The sequence below is a fragment of the Spodoptera frugiperda genome, chromosome 28 (genome assembly GCF_023101765.2).
Source record: "Spodoptera frugiperda isolate SF20-4 chromosome 28, AGI-APGP_CSIRO_Sfru_2.0, whole genome shotgun sequence".
Lineage (NCBI taxonomy): Eukaryota > Metazoa > Arthropoda > Insecta > Lepidoptera > Noctuidae > Spodoptera > Spodoptera frugiperda.
This window is the reverse complement of record NC_064239.1, coordinates 12331270-12355613: the sequence shown is the minus strand read 5'-3', so window position 1 is coordinate 12355613 and position 24344 is coordinate 12331270. Positions and strand designations below refer to the sequence as shown.

Below are 24344 nucleotides of genomic sequence, written 5' to 3'. Positions count from 1 at the left end.
CAACATCAATGAATAAATCTAAATACAGTATAATGAAATAAGACATAAATTAAAGAACGACAATTATATTTTTTGAGTTAAAAACTGTTTATATTGACCTCATTCAGTTCACCATATTTTTGAACCGTCCACCATGTCTTGATTCAATTGGACATAATAATTACACTGTTTTTAATGGGACAATCCCACTACAACCTTCCAAAAATAATTACTCGTACCTCATGTTAATAATTAGGGTTTCCAGAAATGGTATGATGATCAGGTCAACCTTCCATTTAATTTATTGACAGTACACCAAATTAAATAGCATGAAAGGTTACGCAAGTATTCAAGATTCACCTCTTTGGGAACACTGATTAACCAGCTTGTTTTAAAAACATGTGTTATGCAATATGCATTTTTTTCCTCATCCCAGTCAAGCGGGCTGTTAAGACTTCGAAATAAAGCACTTGTTATTTTGAGGAATAAAAAATAAACAAAGCATCAATATTTCAGTAATGCTTTACTTCCTCTCCTTCTTGCTTTCTCTAAAAAAAACTTAGGCAACTTACTACATGTTACGCAGAATTGATGAAAAATTGGTATTACATTAGTTACTGCCTTTAGCCGGTGCTTTTGCCCGTGTTCTCGTGGGATAAAAAGTGTCCTATCACCCAATTCCATTAATCAGTATATTAAATTTTATCAGAATCCGTTCATTAGTTGCCTACTAGTTGTGTTTGATATGAGGAGTGGAGCTAGCTATTCCAGCTAGTTAAAAATAATCAACTAAGACTCAAGAGGACCACACGCTGGTATCCCGCCATCGGTATTTTTGTATCGATTTTATGAAATATATCATCCGGCATACGATTTAAAGTTCAAGTTTAAATGACAAGTTAATTCCGGGGTTGCAGCGGTGCATGTTAAGAGTGCTGTCCTTTAAATGTCCTTTGACATATTATAAATAACCACATACAATGATTTATTCTTCAGACAATGTTTGAAAATAAAAAAAAAATCTCTTTTACTACACTTGTTGCAACATCGTAAGGAATATTTTTACTAATTTTAAATAAACATTTAACGGTTTTAGTGTTCATAAACCATGAACTTAGATTACAAATATAAAAATGTTGAACCGTAATATTTTGTTTTAAATATTAAAATGAAGTGAATACAGGGTGTACATCAACAAATTTATGAATGACACTTTAAAATAATTGCTCATAGCTCTAATGTTATCTTACATGCCTATGTTATTAAACTTTTATCCCCGAAGGGGTTGACAGAGGTGCACATTACGGCACATAATGCCGCTATACAATGTACACCCACTTTTCACCGTTCGTGTTAAAGTCCCATGTAATAGGGGGTGAGCCTATTGCCATACTGGGCACAATTCCAGACTCCGTGCTACTGAAAAAGAAATTTTCGCAAATCCGAAAAAGGCCCAGCAATACTTTGCCCGACCCGGGAATCCAACCCGAGACCCCTTGTTCGGTAGTCGCACTTGCGACCACTCGACCAATGAGGCAGTCGGCAACTGTAGTTATAAGTACCTATATAACTGCTAGCCAATAGATGGCAGTTTGTCATAATATTATTTTATGACAATGATATGACATCCTTGAGTCAATAGTTCGGTTAGGTCCATGAAGGTCGCTGAAGGTCACGTAGTTGAGCCCTTTGTGTTGACACGGTTGCTAAGATGATGTATCAAGGACATGGTGCAACGGCCGAACGGCACGAATTCGTGCATTGATTCTGCACTCTCGTGACATGTATTGTCAATTTATCTAATAAGTATACGTAAATCAATTTATAAAATATCTTGTTAGTTTAAGATTTAGCTGCGTAGTTCCAGATTTGCTTAGTTATCGAGTACATGCTAAAACTGCTAAAATCTTATATTTTGGCAGACAATGCATGCGCATTTTTTCTATCGCAAATGTGTACTTTTACGTGGATTACACACAATTCAATGTAATTTAAAAACTGTGGATTTAGATTTTTATTTTTCTGATAATAGTCAACAATTTCGACATGTAACATTCGATTTTGTTATAAACGGGTGCTATAAATATACTCTACGACCACCAAAGAACTAGACAATCTAGAAAATCAATTCTATGTCATAGAATACGGAAGAGATATACTAAAATGTATTCAATGCTATAATTTTCTGTGACTTCCTGGCTCAATTCCCACAACTTGCAGTTTTTGGATTCTGTCACTTTCATTCTATGGGTGTGAGTTGGAACCTTGCTGATAATTTGGTGCCATTTGGACGTCGAATTCAGGGACACCCTGTATAATTATGTTAACTAGAACATCCTTACTATAATTATAATTAAAACTATTTTGTGGTTATTTTTATTTTTAGTAAATATTTTTACTGAAATATGCTGTAAATTACGGGAAACGTCAGATAAACACTTATTGGTCGAGTGATCATGTAAGTTATGAATGCTAAAATACGTTCTTACATTTAGGATTTAACCAAGTGTTTAGTAATAATTTTCATTATACATAGGAACAAGCTTACAATGTGACTTATAGTATAAACTAGGTTTTACCCGCTGCGTCTTCTGCGTGAATTTCTTATGAAAGGTAGCCTACGTCGTTCACCACAGATGGGGCCCAGGAGGGCTGATGCCTGAAAAACAGGAGTAGGAACGGGATGGTTTTTAGTCAGTAAGAGTTTGACACTCCCTCTCGCCTCGTTCAGAGCGGGAGAAGTCATTGGACGATTTTCCACTCTTAAAAAAAGCCTACGTCCTTTTCAAAGCTATTTTTAGTTTACCTAATTTTCTTTTCCCTGTTAGCCTGAATTTCAGGTTTATAATATTATTATCAGGTTTTGCAAAAATACTAAATTTATTAATATGTTGTCTATTTTTCACATTGACTGCAACACGAAAAGAAATTAGATGACTGAATCAATGAATTAAACAATGAATGCAAACTGTCAATAATCTCAATCATGTTTGTGTAACAATCTAATGAACTGCTAAACATTTAATGATAACAACACTTGTTTTTGTTTTGACCATACAGTTCAACATAACTCCTCACTAAACAAGAATTTCTAGTTGAATTTTTAAAGAGTAATTCTACTTGGACGTCTTGTTTTATGGTATAAGCCGGTAAACGAGCAGACAGATCACATGATGGTAAGCAATAGCCGCCGTCAGAACACACCCAAAACACTAGTGGCGTTACAAGTGCGTTGCCTGTCTTTTGAGCGTTAGGAATTTAAGGGATGTTGGAGAATTGGGGATTGGGAAGCGGGTAATTGAATAGGGGGTAATCCCCGGTAACCTCACTCACACAACGAAACACAACACGCAAGCCTTGTTTCACGTCAAATAAATTTTCTAGAATTTCATTCATATTTTTTTAAATACATATTTAAATAGTGAGTTATTTTAAAGCTGCTTAAAATATAATATGTAGTTTTTGTTTATTAATAAAAATAAGACAAATTTATTATCTAATTTCCTGAATGGTTTAACCAAGACGTATTTGCGGTGGGTCTATTTTTTGCTGGTCCGTCTATTAATACGTAAATTAACTATTTATATACTAGAATGAGTAAAAATTTCCTAAAAATATTAATTTTTAACCAAATTATCAACAATTAAGAATGTTAATCTATACTTATAATAAATCTGTAGAGAGGTCAATTCTGACATGAAATATATTCCAAAATAACTATCAGCGGGTGATTAGTGATCGATACTGACGCCAAAAATGCAGATCAGAAAAATTTTTGTCTGATCTGTCTGTCTGTCTGTCTGTCTGTCTGTCTGTCTGTCTGTATGTTCTTTATAGAAACAAAAACCACTCGACAGAAACACAACGAAACTTGGTACAATAAATGTTCATTCATACTTTTGGGCAGGTTTATAGTATACTTTTTATCACGCTACGATCAATATGAGCATTAATAAAAATGAAGACAAATGTTGGGAAAACTGAATGAACTATACTCCAATTTTTTAAGCTAGTCAGTCGCGTGTACAGCCTTAATGGTTAATAGCGTACACAGAAATAATGTAACGGAAATGTTTATTTTTAAAATTGTTTCAAAAATCTTGATTCCACGACTGTGGTCAAATGTCTATCTTTTATGATTGACTCACAATAACTCAGTATAAATCCCGATAGCTTAGCAGTTCGGAGCTTTCTGATTATATTTTTGTCTACTCTTACGTTTATAACACTCTTATACATTCATTCATATTATAACAAATCTGTAGAAGGGTCAATTCTGTACATTGAAAATAAAAATAATAAATAGCAGGAGGTGTTACTGGATCGATACCGAACCCAAATATGTGATTTTTTTTGTCTGTCTGTATGTTCTGGCATCACTGTTTGTCTAACGGTTCGATTTGGATGAAACTTGGTATAATTTATACCTTATTATCCTGGGCATATAAAATAGGATACTTTTTATCCTGGAAAAATCGTAGAAAAAAAAAGTTATTTTTCAAATTTATTCTGCTCAACAGCAGTAGCTCAATACATTAATCTCCTTAATTATTATGGGCCTCGCCGTAAATTTGGGTCCAATAGATATTTATAAGAAAGTCATTGTCAGAGTTACAAAAATGGAAAAATAAAACTAAAAATAAAAGAAAACATAAAATAAAAATAAAAATAAAAATAAAAATAAAAATAAAAATAAAAATAAAAAAAAAATAAAAATAAAAATAAAAATAAAAATAAAAATAAAAATAAAAATAAAAATAAAAATAAAAATAAAAATAAAAATAAAAATAAAAATAAAAATAAAAATAAAAAAAAAAAAAAAATAAAAAAAAATAAAAATAAAAATAAAAAAAAAAATAAAAATCAAAATAAAAATAAAATAAAAATAAAATTAAAATAAAAATAAAATGAAAATTCAAAATAAAATCAAAATAAAATTAAAATAAAATAAAATAAAATTAAAATAAAATTTGAAATTGTAAAAATAAAATAAAAATAAAAATAAAATAAAGATCAAATAAAAATCGTTAAAATAAAAATTCATAAAAATTAAAAATAAAATGTCTAAAAACGTAAATTTATTGCCGGACATACAGCGCCATCTTGAATTGTTCAATTTAGTACTTATAGTACGGAATTGAACAATGTCGGCTGTTCCTATACTCCGTAGATAGATGGCGTTGATCGCGCAATGGTGTAATTACAATTGTTCAGTTCATGTTATTGTTTTAATTCATTGGAAATTTGTTTTTACAAAATAGTAAAAAGCGATGAAAAATATAACATAATACAACTTTTAGTACAAAGAAAACGCTCTAATGGAGTATAGATAATTCTATGTCGATCGTTACACGACTTCGGTTCATGTTATTGTTTTAATTCATCGAAAAAAGTTAACAAATAGTAAAAAGGTATGAAAAAAATTATATCAATATAATTAAACTTTTAGTACAAAGAAAATGCCCGAACGGAGTATAAATAAATAATCCAAGTTGTCTTTATCCTCGATAGATGGCGTTGGGATCGAAATAGATTGCGCTATGGTTTTGTTACAATTATTTGGTTGGGTATCGGCCGAGCGCTTCGGTACTATTGTAGAAAATGTGTATTATCAGTCGTATGATTATTTGTCTGTAGTGGTCCTGCTGTTTCGTATATTCTAAATTGGTTTCGTTGTATTTGTCAATTAATAAGTTTATTTGTTGGGTTTTCCTGGTTTTCTGGTTAAACTTTTTAACGTAGGTTTAGTTTGATATCGATTATTAGTAGTTACTGTAGTTAGTTTTTTTAATAAAATTGTAAGTCTAATTTATAAATTAATTAGATTAGATTTAAGTCGTTTCTTTTAAATTATTTAGTTTAAGCTTGGTTATTATAGCATAAAGGATAGGTTCTAATATAATTTCTTTTTTAATTGTTATAAATTCGTAATTCGTAGCTTTCTTTAGTTTTAAGTTAGTTTTCATCTTAAGTTCGGAAAGATTATATTTCTTTAGTTTAAGTCCGTTTTTAAACTATTTTTTTCAATGCCCTAAGTGAGTATACATCTATTAAATTCAAACGCAGAGCTCATTATGTTGATTTTTGAAGAGTTCCCTGGAATATCTTCTACATCTCATTTTTGAAGAGATTCCGCGAGATCGGGAACTATGTGGTTAAAACCAAAAATTTGGCGGATGTCACTATTCCACGCGAACGAAGTCGCGGGCAAAAGCTAGTACTATATACATTTATTAACACAAAAAGCAAACCTTAACATTTTAAAATAGACATTCTAATTATAAACTTGTACAGTAAACCGCTGCGCGGGCGCCACGCTGAGCGTGACGGAGTCTCCCGCGCATGCGCCAGCAACGCGACGCACGACGCCGCGCACGTCGGAGTTTACTATCAGGCACTTCATGTCTGGTAGAGATATGCCTATCTGGAAATATAAGAAAAAAAAGGAATGAGTATCAATTTTCGTTTTGTTTTTTGGAAAAGTGTAAATAAGTTGGTAAAGAGTACTAAGTTGTTTTTAAAGGAAAAAAACCATTAAATAGTAAAAAACAATCACAATCTTGCGTTTGCTTGCAACATTTTATTCTACAAATTAATTTTTAAACGTTTCCCCACACTAGGATTTTTTCCTTTGTCGTACAAACATACAAGGTCAAATATACATGACACTTAGACCTGGAACAACAATTTGTGGATCACAAAAACAGTTGTTCTTTTAGGGAATTGAACCTTGCAGTCATTTATTGATATAATTTATTGAAAAATCGCTCCTTAGGCAATAAATATTATTATAAAGCAACGGTTTCCTAACGATTTTGTCTAATATTAGGTATCTGGGTAAACCGGGTACTTAAACCTTAGCAAAATTAACTTTATTACCTATTTACACTTTCAGTTAGAGTTGTATTTATAAAAATACTATTATTTTATTTTCGGCATATTTTACAAAATGTATCAACAACCAACCTGTATATCGACTGACTGGTCAGTCATCATTTCGTTGTCGACTTCGTTCACCTCAGAGTAGATCAGCCTGGACTCATTGATTGCATCGCATCTTCCACATTTCCAGACACCGCCATTTAGGATTGGTTCATCATCTGCAACTATGATTATGATAAGCAGTCTGCTCGTTTATTGTCATGATAAACGATCAAATTATAAACCTGATAGTAAATAATCAACGCATCATATGAATATCCCTCAATAACATAAGAACCTCTAAGGTAGTCCCATAAAGTCGAGACTCCGATTTCAAAAACATCAAAAGTGAAACAGTGTTTAACATAATGCATTAAATCGGTTCAAATACTCATACGAACGAATTTTTCATAACAGCGCGTGAACAATTTTATCAAAGCATTTATGAAAAACTGCTATGCTAATTGTTCAAGCGATGAAGGTGCAAACAAATGAAGTTAAGAAGTATGCCATATTTTTTATACATTTTTATCTTCTTTTTTTGAGATATGTCACGTTGTTATAGAAAGTAGGGCAATTTTGATCTATCCCCTTTGAAACAGCCGTACATAATGGTCTGGAATAACACATATGGGATTTTATCCGACAGGATAGCGGGCGAAGCCACTGGTAGAAGCAAGAATAGAATAGAATACTTTATTTGTAGGTACAGACTATTAGGTAATACAAAAATTTTAAGTCCCTTGTACATTTTACCTTATTATTAATATTAAGCTTTTACTGGTGATGTCATTGTATTTCGGTATCAATTGATGACTTTGTGTAATTACCGTTTTGCTGTTTCACAGATAGAGTGTGGGCTTATTTGTGTGTATGGTGTATACATACATACATACATACATACATAACGTCACGCCTGTTTCCTATGAGGGTAGGCAGAGACAATGGAACGCCAATTGCCACGGTTCTTACACACTTCTTTCGCTTCATCAACAGTCAGTTCACCGGATCACTCAATTTTTCTCCAGTCATACTTCTCAGGGCTCTCATTTCCACCGTATTAATCCTGCTTTTATGCTTCTTCTGCCACACCCACGATTCACTACGATACATAAGTGTAGGTGCTAGTACACGCTGTATTACAGCTAATCGAGCATGTGTATGTTTAATAAAAAAAACAAACATCACCCACTGAAAAATGTTCAAATACCTACCATCACCAACTTCTTCAGAATCCCCGAAATCTCTATCAACACCGTTCAGCAGCATGTCCATCACAGCATCAAAATACTCATCTTCACTCAACTCACTCAAGTCACCAGCACATCCACTCAAAATCACTAAAACACATAATAACTTTGTAAACATTATTTCTAAATATTCTGTATAATAAATTAATTTGCAATGTTTTCCTTGCGAGACGTTCCAATGTATTGCTAAAATGTTTATTTAAAACAATCGACGCGGAACTGAGAGGGTGTGGTCATATTGGATGTATCTAATGTCTGCAAGGATTATTTGACATTTTCGTTTATGAATATAGTCTTAATAAGTTTTTGTTATTGCGAAACGCTTTATCATTAAGGTACCGATATTTGAGTGTGGGAGAGCCATGCTTTGGCATGAATGGACAGGATCGATCGGAGTGTTATTACGGCCTCACAGAAAACTGATGTGAAACAATGCTTGCGTTGTGTTTCGTTGTGTGGGTGAGGTTACCAGCAGCCCAATTACCCCCCTTCCCAATCCCCGATTTCCCAACAATCCTTAAATTCCTAACCCCCAAAAGGCCGGTAACGCACTTGTAACGCTTCTGGTATTTCGGGTGTCCATGGGTGACGGTGACTGCTTACCATCAGATGATCCGTCCGCTCTTTTACGTTTACTTGTTACATACTTTCGCTTAAAATCGTTTTGGTAAGAGTTAAGGAAGACCTTACAAAAATAAAACCATTACAATTTCACACTATATTCGCGCGCAAAATACCCGATTTGTCGCCATATTGTATGACCGCTTCCTAACTCCAGAAGCAGTATCTCACATCATTGACCTCTCAGAGATAAGCGCTTCAGACGATTGGGTTCAAGTACCAAATTGTGTAACATTATACAATACATTATTTTATGTATTTTGTTATAAATAATGTTGATAAAAATCACAATAGCCCTTTGTTTATTGGCATACAAGATTTGTTATTTTTTATGGTATAAGTCGGTAAACGAGCCGAGAGATCACCTGATGGTAAGCAATTGCCACCGCCCATAGACATCCGAAACACCAGAAGCATTACTAGTGCGTTGCCGGCCTTTGCGGGTCTAGAAATTTGAGGGGTTTAAGGATGGGGAAGATTAGGAGGTGATTGGGCCTCTGGTAACCTCACTTACACGACGAAACACAACGCTATCAATGTTTCACGATGATTTTCTGTGAGGCCGTGGTATCACTCCGGTCAAGCCAACCCATTCGTGCCGAAGCATGGCTCTCCCACACTTAGTACTGGCGAAAAGTGACTTCCAATGAACACCAACATAATATCAAGTACATCTCTGGTCTATTTTTATAATATTCTCTTCTAAGGTAATCTTGATGAATTATTCAGTGAAAGTACCGATATCGACTAAAGTTTCACACCTAGTAGACTCAAGAGACGTTTTACTGAGCAAACTTTGTGTAACTCATTGTGCTTACATCTCGTTTGCACCATAAAACGAGAAACTTCAAGAGTATGTTGTTTTTTTTTATATAATTACTTGAAAAAACTCATGAATGGGAATTTATATAAGATTTTTTAACTAAGAAATCCATTTAGGTTCAATTTATACTAGAGCAGAGTCAGTATGTTCAGTTTTGGAAAGACGGTTCGCTGCGCTTTGACTCTCTGCTAGTATAAATTGACCCTTATAAAACCTTTTTTGTACGTAAAAAAGACTTATCAAGACCTTTAAAAAAAGCAATGGAACATTAGCTTTATTTTATGTCGGTTTTCTGCAAGCCTACGGTAATACTCCGGTCGAAAAAGTACCCTTAGTACGAGTTTGCTTACGTTTAACGAGATCGAAATGCGAGCGCGTTCGGCGCTCTGATTGGTTAATTCATTCGCGCCGGCCAATCAGAGAGCACCGAACACACTCTCGTTTCGTTTTCGTTCATCATTCGATCATTCGTACTGAATGGAAAATGGCTCGATCACGTGTAAAAGTTCTAAAGATAATGTAAAAATAAATATAACCCTATGAGAATATTTACCAAACAAACAGGTAGATTGAAAAACTAGGTTTTTTTACTATAGACAAGACATTATTAGCCTTAAAGTTAAAGGAACACTTCCCTCGATTTATAAAACAGCTCGTAAGCTAATGCCTAAAACGAGATCACCTGAAAACCGTATAACCAATATCCATTCGAATTTCAACCTTACCGTTTTCATCTTAAGGTGCACGATGAACGCATGGAACAACTTTGCACAATAACCCTAATGCAGATTGCTTTTCTAAACAAATCCTTTAATCCTGAATAAAGAGGCTTTTCTTTTTAATACGATCGTTTTCTGGTTGAAATTTTATACAAATCGCCTCCAGCATTTTGAGGATAGACGACGATGCATGAGCTATTAAATGGATCGAATGGATCTAATAATCTTTAAACTTGATTTATGTAGCTTCTACGTGTAAGTTTGTAGTATCAATTGCCTTAATAGGTGGTTCAATAGTTTTATTTTAAAAGTTGTCTAGCACAACCTTTTCAGGTCACATTAATTTCACAGTGATTAAAGACACGCAATCGTCTCGTGGGGATCCTTATGTTCAGCAGTGGACATCTTGTCGAGGGCTCCGGGGTTGGTCTACTAAGAGGACCCGGTGCCTCCTTTAGGTGCAGATGGTGGCCACCGGGGAGGTTTTAGTAAGGTAAAAATCCCACACTCCCTAGTTTTTTTCCCCAAAAAGCTAGGCGCCTTTTGAAGGTTTCCCCCGTCAACAAAAAAAAAGGTGGACGTCTTGTGGTTGATATGATGATATCACATAAAGGAACATCTTGTGATAGTGCTACTGCTAGAATATGATTTGCTCTACTTATAAGATAGTTTTGAAGGGAGAAAATCATCCAATGTCTTCTCCCGCCGTTAGGCGAGGCGAGAGCTTGCTTTTAGAGCCAGAGCCCGGAAAACCCGCTAGGCAATCCATAGCTCCGGAGTTCCAGAGCTCCGGGTACTTATAAAGGTATTGATATGACCTTCACGCTTGACATTGTGTGTCGGAGATCTTTGAACTTTTTAAAGTTCAGCCTAATTTATGTTAAATGTGTAGTCCCTTGGTCGACTCTTACAACGCCCACGGGCGACATTTTTACAGTTCGACTATTACTAAATTTAATTAATGACAAAAAAGAGTAGGTACGACAACTCCCGCCAACGATTCTGGAACAATAATGTTCTAAAATGTAACATAAAAAGTTACTTCATACGTCCATCTAGCCAAAATCTAGTCTAATAATAGAAAAGGTAATAAAAGAAACATTCAATTGTACTTCAAAAAGGACTAATTTAGGCCCAGACGAAACGATTACGATTATACGTTGATAACCAGACAGACTTTCAAGATAAGCTCTTTGAGAAAACTCATTAAGAAGTTGCTACTGACAAGGGCGTAGTTGTTTTAGAAGTTGCTATTGAAAGATGTAAAGTAAAAAGTATGTTTTGTATCTAGTGAAACTTAGTAATTAATACCCAAACCTTCTCCGTACGAGAAGAGGCCTTTGATCAGCAGTGGTCACTTATAGACTGTTGATGTGTGATTTCACTTTAAGCTATAAAAATAAGTACCTACTTTTGTAAGTTATTGTAACACTCTACTTGATATTATTTTATTTAGTGACCCTTTATGTGTGGGTGTGCCAAGTTTCGGTGTGAATGGGCCGGCGACCGGCCGACCAGAGGGATTATGCAAAAAAACCGGCGTAAATTAATAACACTAGCGTTGTTCGTCGTGCGGATGAGGTTACTGGTTGTCAAATTTCTAAACCCAAAATACCAGCAATGCACTTGTAATTCTACACTAGTGTTTTGGGTGTGCATAGGCGGCGCTGATTGCTTACCATCAGGTGATCCGCTCGTTAAAAAAACAAACCTAATAACGGCGGTGTAGAGTAGATTTTGCAGGAACTTAAATCCATTTTTCCTAAGCTGATTGACTAAATCTGAGCAATAAAAACCATAAAATAGCCTTTTCTATAAAAGAGTATTTTATTATAAGTTCAGAATGAACTTTAAATTGTTTTATTTAAGATTGTCTAAAGATATTTAGAATCTCGAAGTACAGATTGTATCTTGGATCTCGACACAGGATTAAGGAGGTCCCTGTGTTATTTATTATTGTCACTGCTGGAAGTTATTTTCTATTTAAGTAGTCGTAAAATAGACTGGACTAAAAATTATGTAGGTAGTTATTTTTTATGGAATAAGGGGTACACGCGCAGACGGTTCACCTGATAGTAAGCGATCAACGCCGCCCATGGACACCCACAACACCAGAGCAGTCACAGGTGTTTTGCCAGCATTTTAAAAAGGAATATGCTCTTTTCTTGAAGGTCGTATCGGTTTGGAAATACCGATGACGACAGCTCATTCCACAGTTTTTGCTGCGTGACGCAGAAAGATTCGTGAGAAACGCACAGTTGTGGCCTGTCAACCATTTATATAATGGATCCCCATCACAGATTACAACAGCACTTCCATCCGGAAGTGCTGTTGTAATCTGCACAATACGATGGCGAAAAGACTAAAGAAAACATAGACTAACTCTATTTCATTCCATTTGAATTGTTAAGACAATTTAGCTTACCTATTCATGTCTATCGAATTTTATCAAGTAACACCTTCCCTTAATTAGTCCTTCAAGGTGTCGAGGTGTTGTATAATTGTATCGATACGCCTTTATCTCCGAAGAGGTAGGCAGACGTGCACATTATGGCACGTAATGCCACTGTACAATGTACACTTTTCCCCATTCAGTGTCATGTAATAGGGGGAGAGCCTATTGCTTGTTGTATTAATGTAAATAAAACAAATTCAGTTCGTGAATGAAGTGAAACAATCATTAGTAACAAAATGCTTATTCCATGAGAACAAACGTCGGACCTTCGTCTCTTTGAAATATCTAATACGTCATTGTGTCCGTATTCTAGAGACTTTTTTGCTATGTACAAAAATATATTCATACAATAATTATTATATTATTGCACATTTTAACTCACGATGATAAAAATATTAAAATTAATTAAAGATTAAAATTAAAGTTAATTTAAAACATTAAATAAAGTGAAAAAAGCTAGCTATTTATTATTAATGACTTGGTCTGCATCGCAAAAAAGATGTATCTTTTTTATACACATATTGTATAATAATATTAGTCTTCAGTATTTTGACTGCATCCAAAGTTAAAACTCATACCATGAAATTATCGTATAATGAAGTATAAGACACATAAATACTCTTTCCTTTTTGTAACATAAGTCTTGAGAATACTTTTCAGAATAGTGCCACCCCTAGCAGGCACCCGTCTTCGATAGTATATTACGTGTCTACGTTAGTCTGAATTCACGTCCGTTTATCTTCTGTCACTAGCTGGAGGGTTGAAGGAAGTCGTTCAACTGAAATAACTAAAAAAAAACAACTATTTTTATTCGCCAAACGATGAATGAACGCCTGAGAAAAAAGTAACTGTTGAATGAATGAACGTTTTTACGCACTGATGTGAAATGTTGCTATTTTATTTTGTTAGGCGTTCGGTAGATTTGGTTGGTAGAATGATTTAGTAAAATGATTGATGATGACGAAATTTGGAGAGCAGAGATAGTGACTATTGTGTGTGTATGTAGTGACTGTATGTCTATACGGCAATTAGGTACGGTTCCCGATTAGTAGGTGACAATTTCTTACCTAAATCATACCGAAAACGCACCTAATTTTAATCACACCTAAATGTTTTTTATTTTATTGAAACGAGAGTTTCGCTCCTTTACTAAATTTTCTTTTCTTGAATGTCATTTACTCGTGCAGCCCCAAGCTACCTCACATCCCATTATGTATCTTCAAACAGGACAATTATACGATAAACGATTGATATTTTTCGAAAAAGAAAGATATACCTCATAAGAAGACCTAACCGTAGTACATACATACAGATACCGTACCTACTGTCTCCTTGTATCAAATCCCAATTGATATACTTTTATGCAAGTGTAAGTTTGTTCATTGTTACACAACCCTGAGCACGTCATTTGGGTATTCTTTTTACTGTAGATATTTTTTTTGGAAAAAAATGTATTAAATAAATCATAAATTATGTGGGAAATAATCTCACGCCTTTAATTGTGGAAGAATACACATAGGTACACGAAAATACAATATAGCAAATGCAAGGTAGCAGGTAAAGTATGAATTCTTTGTTGTAGGGGACGAGCCTTTTTTTGAAGGGGGAAAATCATCCACTGTCTTCTTCCGCCTTTGGCGAGGTGAGACAGCATATCTATATAGACTCTTACTTAGTTAAAACCATCCCGTTCCTACTCCTGCTCTTCGAGGTGAAGCCCCGGCATCTCTTTAAGTCTTTAGCAGCTTCGTATCAGGTATCAGTCGTACTGGGTGTCATAGCTCATTGAGGCGCACGCGAAACGAAACGTGTCCACTCGGGTCTGGTTCTTGTCGTGCGGTGAGCTACCCTTGCTCGCTGACACTGCGTTACTGCATCAACCATTCCCTACATGAATATGTAGACATTTGAAAGATACTGGTTAAACTGCGTATTTAGGAGGTCCATAGTCCCGCAATGCAGTTATGAGCTGTTGATACGTTATAGGTCCAATCTGGATTTTAAATCTGAGATGACTCTGCAATATTATTTGGAATTTAGTATTATTCATGACTCGTATAGTGAATGAATATTTTTCTCGAACTATAACTTATAAATGTTATCTTTACGATTAAATGAATCTCTAATTTGTATGATAATTATCTTAATTCTTACTATTTATTTTATAATTGTTACTTATGTCATTGTATTTTTTATTTTTATTTGTGAAATAATTAATTTTATCCTTTTTTTTTATTATCATTATTAAAATCATGTCGTGGACAAAATGTTTACTGTTCAATTATTTAATATAACGGAAAACCCAATTTAAGTTGTAAATATTTCAGTTTTTAGTTATTTTTTGTTCTTACATCATCATCATCGTGGAGATGATCTAGAAGCAAACCTACTGATAAAAATACCTTTTTAACAGTGGATCTGCCATAATCTCTAAACTTGGCATTCATCAAGGGATTGTAGTGACGTAACCATTTTTTTTTTTTTACATTTAATGGGTCGACGTTTGACCGCTATCTCACCTGATGGTAAGTGATGATTTAAAATGAAGCTGACTGAGCTGGGCATCGTCTTCATTTTAGGATATACCCATGTTATACTCGATATACTATTTGAATAAAGTCTTCTGATTTATTTAGTTGCAGGACCCAAAACAGTTTATACCTTTAGCCAGCAAAAGTTTTTCGTGATCAATTTCCAATTTCGTGATCAAACAGAGTCGTATCATGCGGCGCCTGCGGTGGGTTAAACCTAGACCCAAACATTTTTTTTGTTTTTAGTTATTTCTTCCCGGCTAGAAACGCGTTATAGTAAAGTTTCCTAAGAAAAGGAGGATATTTCGACCTGGCGAGGTGGACGTGTCTGACAGGCTTTCTGTCCAACTGTTGTTCGTTGCGATTATCTATCCATATTTATTCGCATGTAAAATTCATAACGTGGCATCTGTCATCTATCTGTCATTTGTCAATTGTCATGTATCGCCACATCATGAAACACTAACTACTTATTGTACCGGTTGGAGCAGTAACTGGGATCAATTTAACCACTGATATGATACTGAATGTCGCAATTAAGTTAAACTTGAACGTCATTTGCATCGATAACAACGTTACATTGGTTTTTAAAAAAAACAATGCTTAACTGACTCTTATCATATACCAGTTTTTTAAGAATAGAGATGGAAGCTAATTTAATTAAAAATCTGATAATGAAATTCAATGGTTCTATCCACAAATTGTGATAGTTTCTGTGCCCTGATCAATGTCGCTTGATCAATTGGCTGGTCTGAAAGTCATTGTGAGAGTAAATATTAATTTAGATGGATGGATCCTAAAAAATAATGTCTATCATCATTAGGTGGAAAACGTCCACCGTTGGAAAAAATCACATTGGTACTTGCCGTTGCTAGGTTTTGAACCCTTATACATGAGAAGCAATCTATAACCTCTGGTCCACCACAACTACCTATTATATGAGAAATCTTATAAACGTATAAATAATATTTTAACTGCAACATGAATCGTGTCTTCAGTAAAAACTGAATACATACAATGTGTGACGTAATACATTACCTACTGAAAAAACCAATAAAAACACAACTTTATATAAAGACGTCGACGCTTATCTTTTTCACATTTTAAACTTAATTCAGAAACGTAAACCATCTCCATATTTTTTTTATTAAATTGTAACTTTGAGACTTAAAAAAAAGATAAAATAATTTTGTTAATTAGATATTACAATGTTTAATTTATGTAAAATGTATTGAGTGCAAAGATCGGTGGGAAGAAACTGTGTGGTGTTTAACAAAATAGTGGTAGTTAAACCTATTCGAGGATATTCTAGTGCATCTAGGTGTGTGTATATTAGTTTCATAGTGCTTTTCCACCAGAGATGTATTATGTAGATATGCTACGAAGAGCTAAGCTGTGAAACTATATGACCGTTTCCACTGATAATAAGCTACGTAGCTGCTCGTCGAAGATGCGCAGCTCGAGCTTGTGGTGTATCGATAGTAGGAAAGCCATGCATAGCACAAATCTGTAGCACGCATCCTTAGCATGCATTCATAGCACGCATCTTTCCATATAACAAAATAGCTTAGCTGAGTTCGTTTCCACTAGTACTAAGCTGTGTTTGTGTAGGTACCAATGAATATGATTCGTAGAAGCGGCAATCCAAAGCAACGTAGTATAGCACATCTCTGGTGGAAAAGCATCCTTTGGTTGGATTATTTCAATTTCTTTTATTTGGATTCATTGCGTATTCCATTACATGCTCCAATGGACGATAGGTGTTACGATATCAATATGTGTGAATGTTGCGAAGATACGTGTGTTGAAATAAAAGTTCGCATATTTGTATACCAACAATTTGAAAACTTAGTTCTTCTACACATTTAAGGCTAAGGCTGAAGTGATGATGACTGTACCTATATGATATGTTTCAGTGTGATTTCAAAAGACAAATACCAGTCTGTGGCAGACTTCTACTCTGGAAAGTCTGTGTTCATGACAGGCGGCACCGGATTCTTGGGAAAGGTTAGTAAAAGATTCATAAAATAGCGACATTTTTTTTTAAATATATTGTGATGTAGTTACCATTGTTACGAAATTTCTCACTCGTTCATCTCTATTCGAAGCTACACCTTGGAATAATTACCTAGCTGCACTGACAGACAAACTGACGGACGTTTCAAACGTACCTAATAATAATTTTAAGGATTCATTAAAATAAATGCTTTGACTTTAGACAGACATAGGTCATCATCTAACTCCGATCTTAAAGTCGTTTAATTATCATACCTAGTGGAATTTTTGTGGTTGATATATTTTAGTTGGTGATGATGTAATACAAATAATGATATGCAGTTGTTTTTATAAGTTGACTGCACCGTTGGTTCGGGGGCTGGATAACCGGCTGCCGTGCAACGTGTAGCGGGTGCAGCATTTTCATCAAAATTCGTTCAGTACTTTTAGTGTGATTAATGGAGAAACAACAAAACATTACATTTATAATATTAAAATGTGCTGATCACTAGACAATAGAACAATGTGTAGTTCATAAATTTTTAATTGGTCTATGACTTGTTTCAGGTCTACATGGAAAAGCTATTATATTCGTGTCCAAAATTGGACAAACTCTACTTATTAATCAGAGAAAAGAAAGGTGTAAGTGCTGATAAAAGAATCGCAGATTTGTTTGAGAACCCGGTGAGTTTTATTTTATAAGAAAACTAGCTTTTTAGTTTCTAAAGAATGGGCAACTGGTGCCGTCCATCGTGTAGCGGATTCGATTCAAGAAGTTGAATGGTAATTCGTAAATAGATAGTAATACAACATACAAGCAAAGTAAACATATGTTGCTTCGGGTCTGGGTGTCATGTATATGTGAACTTGTATGTTTGTAAACGCACCCACGATACAGGAGAAAATCCTAATGTGGATAACCTTTTCTTTTTAATTCACGTACGGAGCAACTCTTTGTGTCATCCACAAATTGTTGCTTCGGGTGTGAATGTCATTTGTATTTTTAAATGCACCTACGACACAAGAGAAAATCCTAGAAGTAGAAGTATTTTAATATTAATTCTCATTCCATTTCAGCTTGTAAAACTTCTTGTTCTTATATTTACAGCTCTTCAAGAGGTTGAAAAGCAGCAACCCTGACTTTATGAAGAAGGTTGTACTTGTACCTGGTGACCTGGGCTTACCAAACTTGGGGATATCGCCAAGTGATGAACAGACTCTGATTGATAAGGTTAATCATTTACTTCAGTAGTTTTCTAGTATTTCTTCTTTGAGTTGCGCGGTGCTGATGCACGTGTCATGTTCGTGAACGGGTGCTGTCAACTGAGACTGGTCTGTTTGAGATTTGTATTATTTTATTGCTCTTAACTTTACTTTCTTTTGCTATTTCTTTGACTGAATATTGGTGTTACATTGTTCTCACGTAATTGAAGCAACAAGACAATGTAACCAGGAATTGTGTTATAAACCAGATTGAAAAAGAATAACTATGGAGTTTCTTGCTCGATAGAAATCTACAATTTAAATGAAACTGGCTTCACTAGAGGACTAATGCGTGAAAAGCGGGCGTCTTAAACATGATTAAACCTTGGGGCCACCACGAATAACTTTTGAATATTAGTTCAAATTAATTTCAGGTATCAGTAGTATACCATGCAGGGGCGACAGTCAGATTTTATGAGCCGTTACCAGTGTCCATAAACATCAACTTTGATGGTACAAGGAAAATGCTGGAGCTCAGTCAACGAATGAAGAATATTGAGGTAAACTAAAAAAATATTTTTTTTTGTCATTTGATTAAAAAACAAATACGACGATAATATTGATTAAAAACTTCGCATGACGTCATTTGCGATTGCAATAAAATGCACTTGGGTGCAAAGAAACGAAGTCACAAAGGTTATTTTTTTCATTTCTTGATTAAAAATATTTTTTTTTATATAACAAAAATATATTTTTACATATGTTGTACCTTTTTAATTTAATTACCTTTAAAATGAGAGTACTTTATTATAAAACGATTTTCTTTTAAGTTATAAAAAATGGTTCTTTAAAATGATAAAAACGCAAGTGGCTCCTATTTTTTTTTGGTAGTGTATATTGTATTTATACATATATGAGTAATGCAGCAGTGACGTAGGTAGCTTCCATTACCAAACTTAAAATTGTTTTAAAATTTAGTACCTATGTACATGTTTCTTATCTGTACAAGTTAATCTTCATAACACAATAATTGGGTATTTCCATTTAATACCCTGTCTAGACTCCTATTCAGACCTTTTTATACATTAATGTAAAATTATCGTAATAAACATTAATTATCATGAAGTAATTTGGTTACTGCCGCACTCAGACACATTTAATAATTACTTAAACTAAGTCCGACGTATCTCGATGCTCTCGCTCAATTAATGCTTCAATGTCAATGTCTTTTTAACAATAGCAGAAGCAGAATAACTGTACTGCGTGTAAAATGTGCGGAGATTGACGCATGTTAGTGAAGAATGTACCAGAATTTTATAAAGCACGGCAAAGTGTAACGTTTCTGTGTTGTGATGTTCATTTTTACGTTACGTTAACGTAAAGTTGCACATCACGTAAACATGAGCAGCATTAGCGGAATGCTGCTCATGAATATGAGCATCTAGCATGGCTTGAAACTAGTCGAGTTCTTCGTCAAACAGTTACGTGAGTAAGCCGATAACATAATAATTAATCGTGTTATTGGTTTGTAGGCGTTTGTCTACGTGTCTACAGCGTTTGCGCAAGCCAATGCTAAAGTACTTGTAGAGACTGCCTACCCATCACCAGCTAAGGTGGAAGATGTTTACAAATTCATCGAAGAACATGGACATGATAAGCATGCTGTCAAAAAGTTTATAGGTATGTACTAATATACTAATACTGTACCGATTGAAATTCTGATTAGAGGGCTTAGTATGGGCTTGTTTGACGTTGAATAAAACAAAACCACGTTCTGCGTTCTGATTGGTTGATTCATTGGAGCAAGCCGATTAGTACCCTTAATATGAGTTTGATTAACATTTAAAGTAATCGATAAAAATCAACAAGTACTAAAGGGTACCGACCGCCGAATGCGGTTTCGTTTCGATCTCGTGCAAAGTAAAACAAATACGTACTAAGTCCTCAGGAATCTTTACCATCGAAAAGGAGTCCAAAGTCTGTTTTTCCAAAAACGGTCCCTGGGTAAAGACGATACAAATGTTACAAGATATTTTTTTAATTTTTGCGACTATTCTGGTTTCAAAGTACCTACTGATTACGTTCATAATTTTTATTATTTTTCAGGTAGTCATTTCGGCACGTATGCGTTTGCTAAAGCATTATCTGAAGCCTATATTGCTAAAAACCACGGAAAGGTACCAGCAGTCATCATCAGACCTTCTGCAGGTAAAAATATTATTTGTTTGCGTAGGTAACAGTTAAAAGAGGAATTAAGTTAAACATGATAAAAAGAAATGTTACAATAAAACAAATATATTAATATAAAATAAATAATATATTTTTAACAAATATGATACAAAAAAGGAAAGTTTAGATAAATAAAATATATTGAAAGGAAGTCATGTAGAAAAATGGCAAAAGGCTAACGTCACGCGGTATTCCCAGGCGGTCACCCATCCAAGTACTAACCGCGCCCGATGTTGCTTAACTTCGGTGATCGGACGAGAACCGGTGCTTTCAACATGGTATGGACGTTGGCGAATGTTGTTCTAAAATTACTCTTCAGTACAATATTTCACTGTAGTGACGTCATGTTTTTTATAACCAACTAATGACAGAACAATAGTTATCTATATATTAATACGTGATGCAAAAACATTGGACCGCTATTTACGAAAATTGCGCGGACGTAGGAGCATAAAATTTGGTACACTTATAGTTTATGTGTAGGAGAAGTGCAAAACGCTAATATTTTTCAAACATAATGCTTATAAAGTACATTAAATCAATAAATAAAACATTACACACACTACCATGCATAGTATCTGATCTTATTTGACAAAACGTCAAAATCGACAGACATTGCGATGATATTCTCACGTCTCATATGAATAGAGTTTTCCTGTTCATGATGCGCCGGAATATATTAATTTGAATTTTACAAAACTAATAGCAATTCGTTAAATAAAAATTATCCTTGAACGTATGTTAAGTGTTATTGTAAATTAAATCGTATATTATGGTCGAATTTTGACTACTAGTTAAGTTAAATGCGACAAAAAGAAAAGCTACAAATAAAAAAAAAATGTATATTAACACTAAATACATAATATTTGATACAAAAAAAAATAAGTCTAGATTAAATAAAATATATTGAAAGGAATTCATGTAGAAAAATGGCAAAAAGCTAACGTCACGCGGTATTCCCAGGCGGTCACCCATCCAAGTACTAACCGCGCCCGATGTTGCTTAACTTCGGTGATCGGACGAGAACCGGTGCTTTCAACATGGTATGGACGTTGGCAAATGGAGCTCTAAAATTACTCTTCAGTACATTATTTCACTGTAGTGACGTCATGTTTTGTATAACCAACTAATGACAGAACTATAGTTAATTTTAGAATTCCTTGCCATCTTGGCATTTGCAGAAGCTCATTTAATTGTAGGTATATTTTGCTATCACCAATCTATTTCTCGAAATGTTAACGATTTTGATAATTAGAAAAACATATTTTGCTCCTCTAATGGGAAATAGGGTGTTTACATTTTTTAATCTATTATTTTGTTTTCCTGTGAGAGAGAGTGTGTGTAGGAGTGAAGGTTTATAAATAATTCTAAGACTTGTCTAGTGGTAGCTTGATTAAAAATATTAACCGCAAAATATCAAATAGTATTGCAAGTTATTTAAAAAACACCTAAAATGTTGTTAAATTAGCTTTCGACTTTATTACTTTCTAATAAAGTTCATTGTCGTTTGCAGTGACCGCAACAAAGGATGGACCAGTAAAAGGTTGGCTGGACAACTGGTTTGGGGCATCTGGAATTTTGTATTATATCAATGAAGGTGTAATCAGGGTTTTACATGGTCACGGAAACCATACTGTCGACTTTATTCCCGTGGATTACGTTTCTAATTTGTGTATCATATCTGCTTTGAGAGCTAAAGAGTAAGTTTTTTTCTTTACTAATATTGTTGGTTTGTATTTCTTTTCAATATAAAATGCCGTTAAATCACGTCAACTCCTCGTCATCAGAGAGTTTGCACAACCTTTTCATTTTATGGGCGAATTGGCCGTTGTAGTTTAATAAAATGTTAAACAAAGAGCACTAAAAGAGAGTTAAAGAGATTAGAAAGAGAAAGATTATATTATTATTGTTGCAGATCCAATGAAGTACAAGTCTACAACAGTACATCAACATCAGACAATCCGGTAAATTGGGATACAATCTTTAATACTATGAAGGAAGAAAAAACATTGTCTGGGAAAAGTAAGCATTATGTTATACACCGGTATTTCACGAAAGAATAAAAAAAAGTCCAGCACATTAAGCTCCTGCGGCTCTAAAAGCAGAAGTGGGGTGGATTTTAGAAAGTAAGAGTCGGACACTCCCTCTCGCCTCGCCCAAGGCGGGAGAAGTGATTGGATGATTTTCCCCATCAAAAATAAATTCGATGCCCTACTGTGCACTAATCGAAGATACTCCCCGAAGTATGGTCTTGTTTAAAAATCATTCCCCTAGCAAAAAGATGAGAAAATATGTGATTATGCACACAAAAAAAAAAAAACGGCGATACCAATGATATACCTAATAAGAGAAAAAAGGTGTAGATAGGTTATAAGCGGTAAGAAAGTGGGGGCGTGGTTTGTAACGTCTCCCGCTCACTGTAAAAGGTCACGCATTATGTTAAAGGGAAATCCAGTCAATCCACAGGAGATGACGTAACGTCTCCTCTTTGTATTTGCTTCATCTCTTACTATATTTTCTCCTCTTTTCAGATAAATTTCCGTATTTAAGTATGACGTATGTGGATTCGAAATTGGCTCTGCAATTGGGAACCTTCTTCCTGCAGATAACTCCTGCTGTTTTAGCTGATTTGTGGTTGAAAATTAAAGGCAAAGATCCTAAGTAAGTTTTCTCGTTGTTATTATAACAATATTTTATTATGTAAATATAAATGTAACATGTAATTAATTTCGGTTTTTCGAAAATTTCTCAGTACAGCCCGGTACATGGCAATAGGGTCACCCCCTATTATATGGAATTATAAATTACACAAATGTTGAAAAGTGGGTGTACATTGCATAGCGGCATAACGTGCCATTATGCACGCCTACCCCTTCGGGGATAAAATGCATGACGTTAGTTTTTTTAATAATAAAAACCTAATACTTCCAGGTACCTCAAAGTAGTTACACAAGCCTTAACCATCCGAAACGCTTATGATTACTTCACCACGAATAATTTCATCTTGAGATCTGACAGAACTAGGGAACTGCACTCCTCACTGTCTCCTGAAGATAGGGAGGAGTTCCCATGTGATCCCACTCAGATAAGATGGCCAGAGTACTTGAAAGACAACATGAATGGAATCTATAAGTACTTGAAGGCCCCTAAGATATTATAAGAGATGTATTGAAAAGAAGAAAAAAGAAGATATTAAAAGAGAATGAGAGAGAAACCCAAAAACCCCTAGAGTCGATTAAAACAATTCATGAACAATAGGAGAGACCATAATATAGAAGGCCAAAATCATAACCGAACGGATCAGCAGCCTGCAAAATATCACAATTATATATAGCAGTTATTTTTTTCTGTTTTTGTTACTAATTAAAGAAATGAAGAATACAGATAAGGAATTTAATTATAAGCAAACCCCCCAAACCAATTAGATTTTCCAATATTATCATACCACAATACGATTTTGTGCAATGAAACCAGTATAAGCAGACTGTTAAATCTGCGGAAAGATCATACAAAGCGAGACCAAGATAAAATGGTTGTAGCAAAAAAAAAATTGAATTTGATTCTGGGTTTTTGCTCCATATAATGTTTTTGGGCATTGTACTTACTTTATTTGACACC

General features: G+C 34.4%; 2 protein-coding genes and 2 non-coding genes across 6 annotated transcripts; 1 reads left to right on the top strand and 3 right to left on the bottom strand.

The window, feature by feature from the left end:
* Positions 1-6168: 6168 nt before the first annotated feature.
* LOC118265410 (uncharacterized) lies at positions 6169-8377 on the bottom strand. Of its 2 annotated transcripts, none has more exons than XM_050706028.1 (3): positions 8115-8377; positions 6946-7079; positions 6169-6403 (listed from the first exon to the last, which is right to left on the bottom strand). In XM_050706028.1, exons 1-3 carry the CDS (start codon positions 8266-8268, stop codon positions 6254-6256), a joined length of 438 nt encoding a protein of 145 aa, XP_050561985.1. In that variant the 5' UTR covers positions 8269-8377; the 3' UTR covers positions 6169-6253. The 2 variants fall into 2 exon arrangements, with proteins under 2 accessions (XP_050561985.1, XP_050561984.1); XM_050706027.1 differs by having other exon boundaries at positions 6171-6403; positions 6946-7085; positions 8115-8372.
* Positions 8378-16417: 8040 nt separating this feature from the next.
* On the top strand, positions 16418-24114 carry LOC118265399 (fatty acyl-CoA reductase 1-like). Of its 2 annotated transcripts, none has more exons than XM_050706023.1 (11): positions 16418-16620; positions 17216-17306; positions 17862-17978; positions 18403-18525; positions 18932-19057; positions 20030-20177; positions 20604-20705; positions 22240-22426; positions 22642-22748; positions 23258-23387; positions 23658-24114. In XM_050706023.1, exons 2-11 carry the CDS (start codon positions 17277-17279, stop codon positions 23884-23886), a joined length of 1299 nt encoding a protein of 432 aa, XP_050561980.1. In that variant the 5' UTR covers positions 16418-16620; positions 17216-17276; the 3' UTR covers positions 23887-24114. The 2 variants fall into 2 exon arrangements, with proteins under 2 accessions (XP_050561980.1, XP_050561981.1); XM_050706024.1 differs by having other exon boundaries at positions 20030-20181; positions 20608-20705.
* Positions 20900-21018, bottom strand: LOC118265629 (5S ribosomal RNA). Its single transcript, XR_004782766.1, has one exon. It is a non-coding gene; the product is annotated as a 5S ribosomal RNA (ribosomal RNA).
* On the bottom strand, positions 21665-21783 carry LOC118265635 (5S ribosomal RNA). Its single transcript, XR_004782772.2, has one exon. It is a non-coding gene; the product is annotated as a 5S ribosomal RNA (ribosomal RNA).
* Positions 24115-24344: the final 230 nt, after the last annotated feature.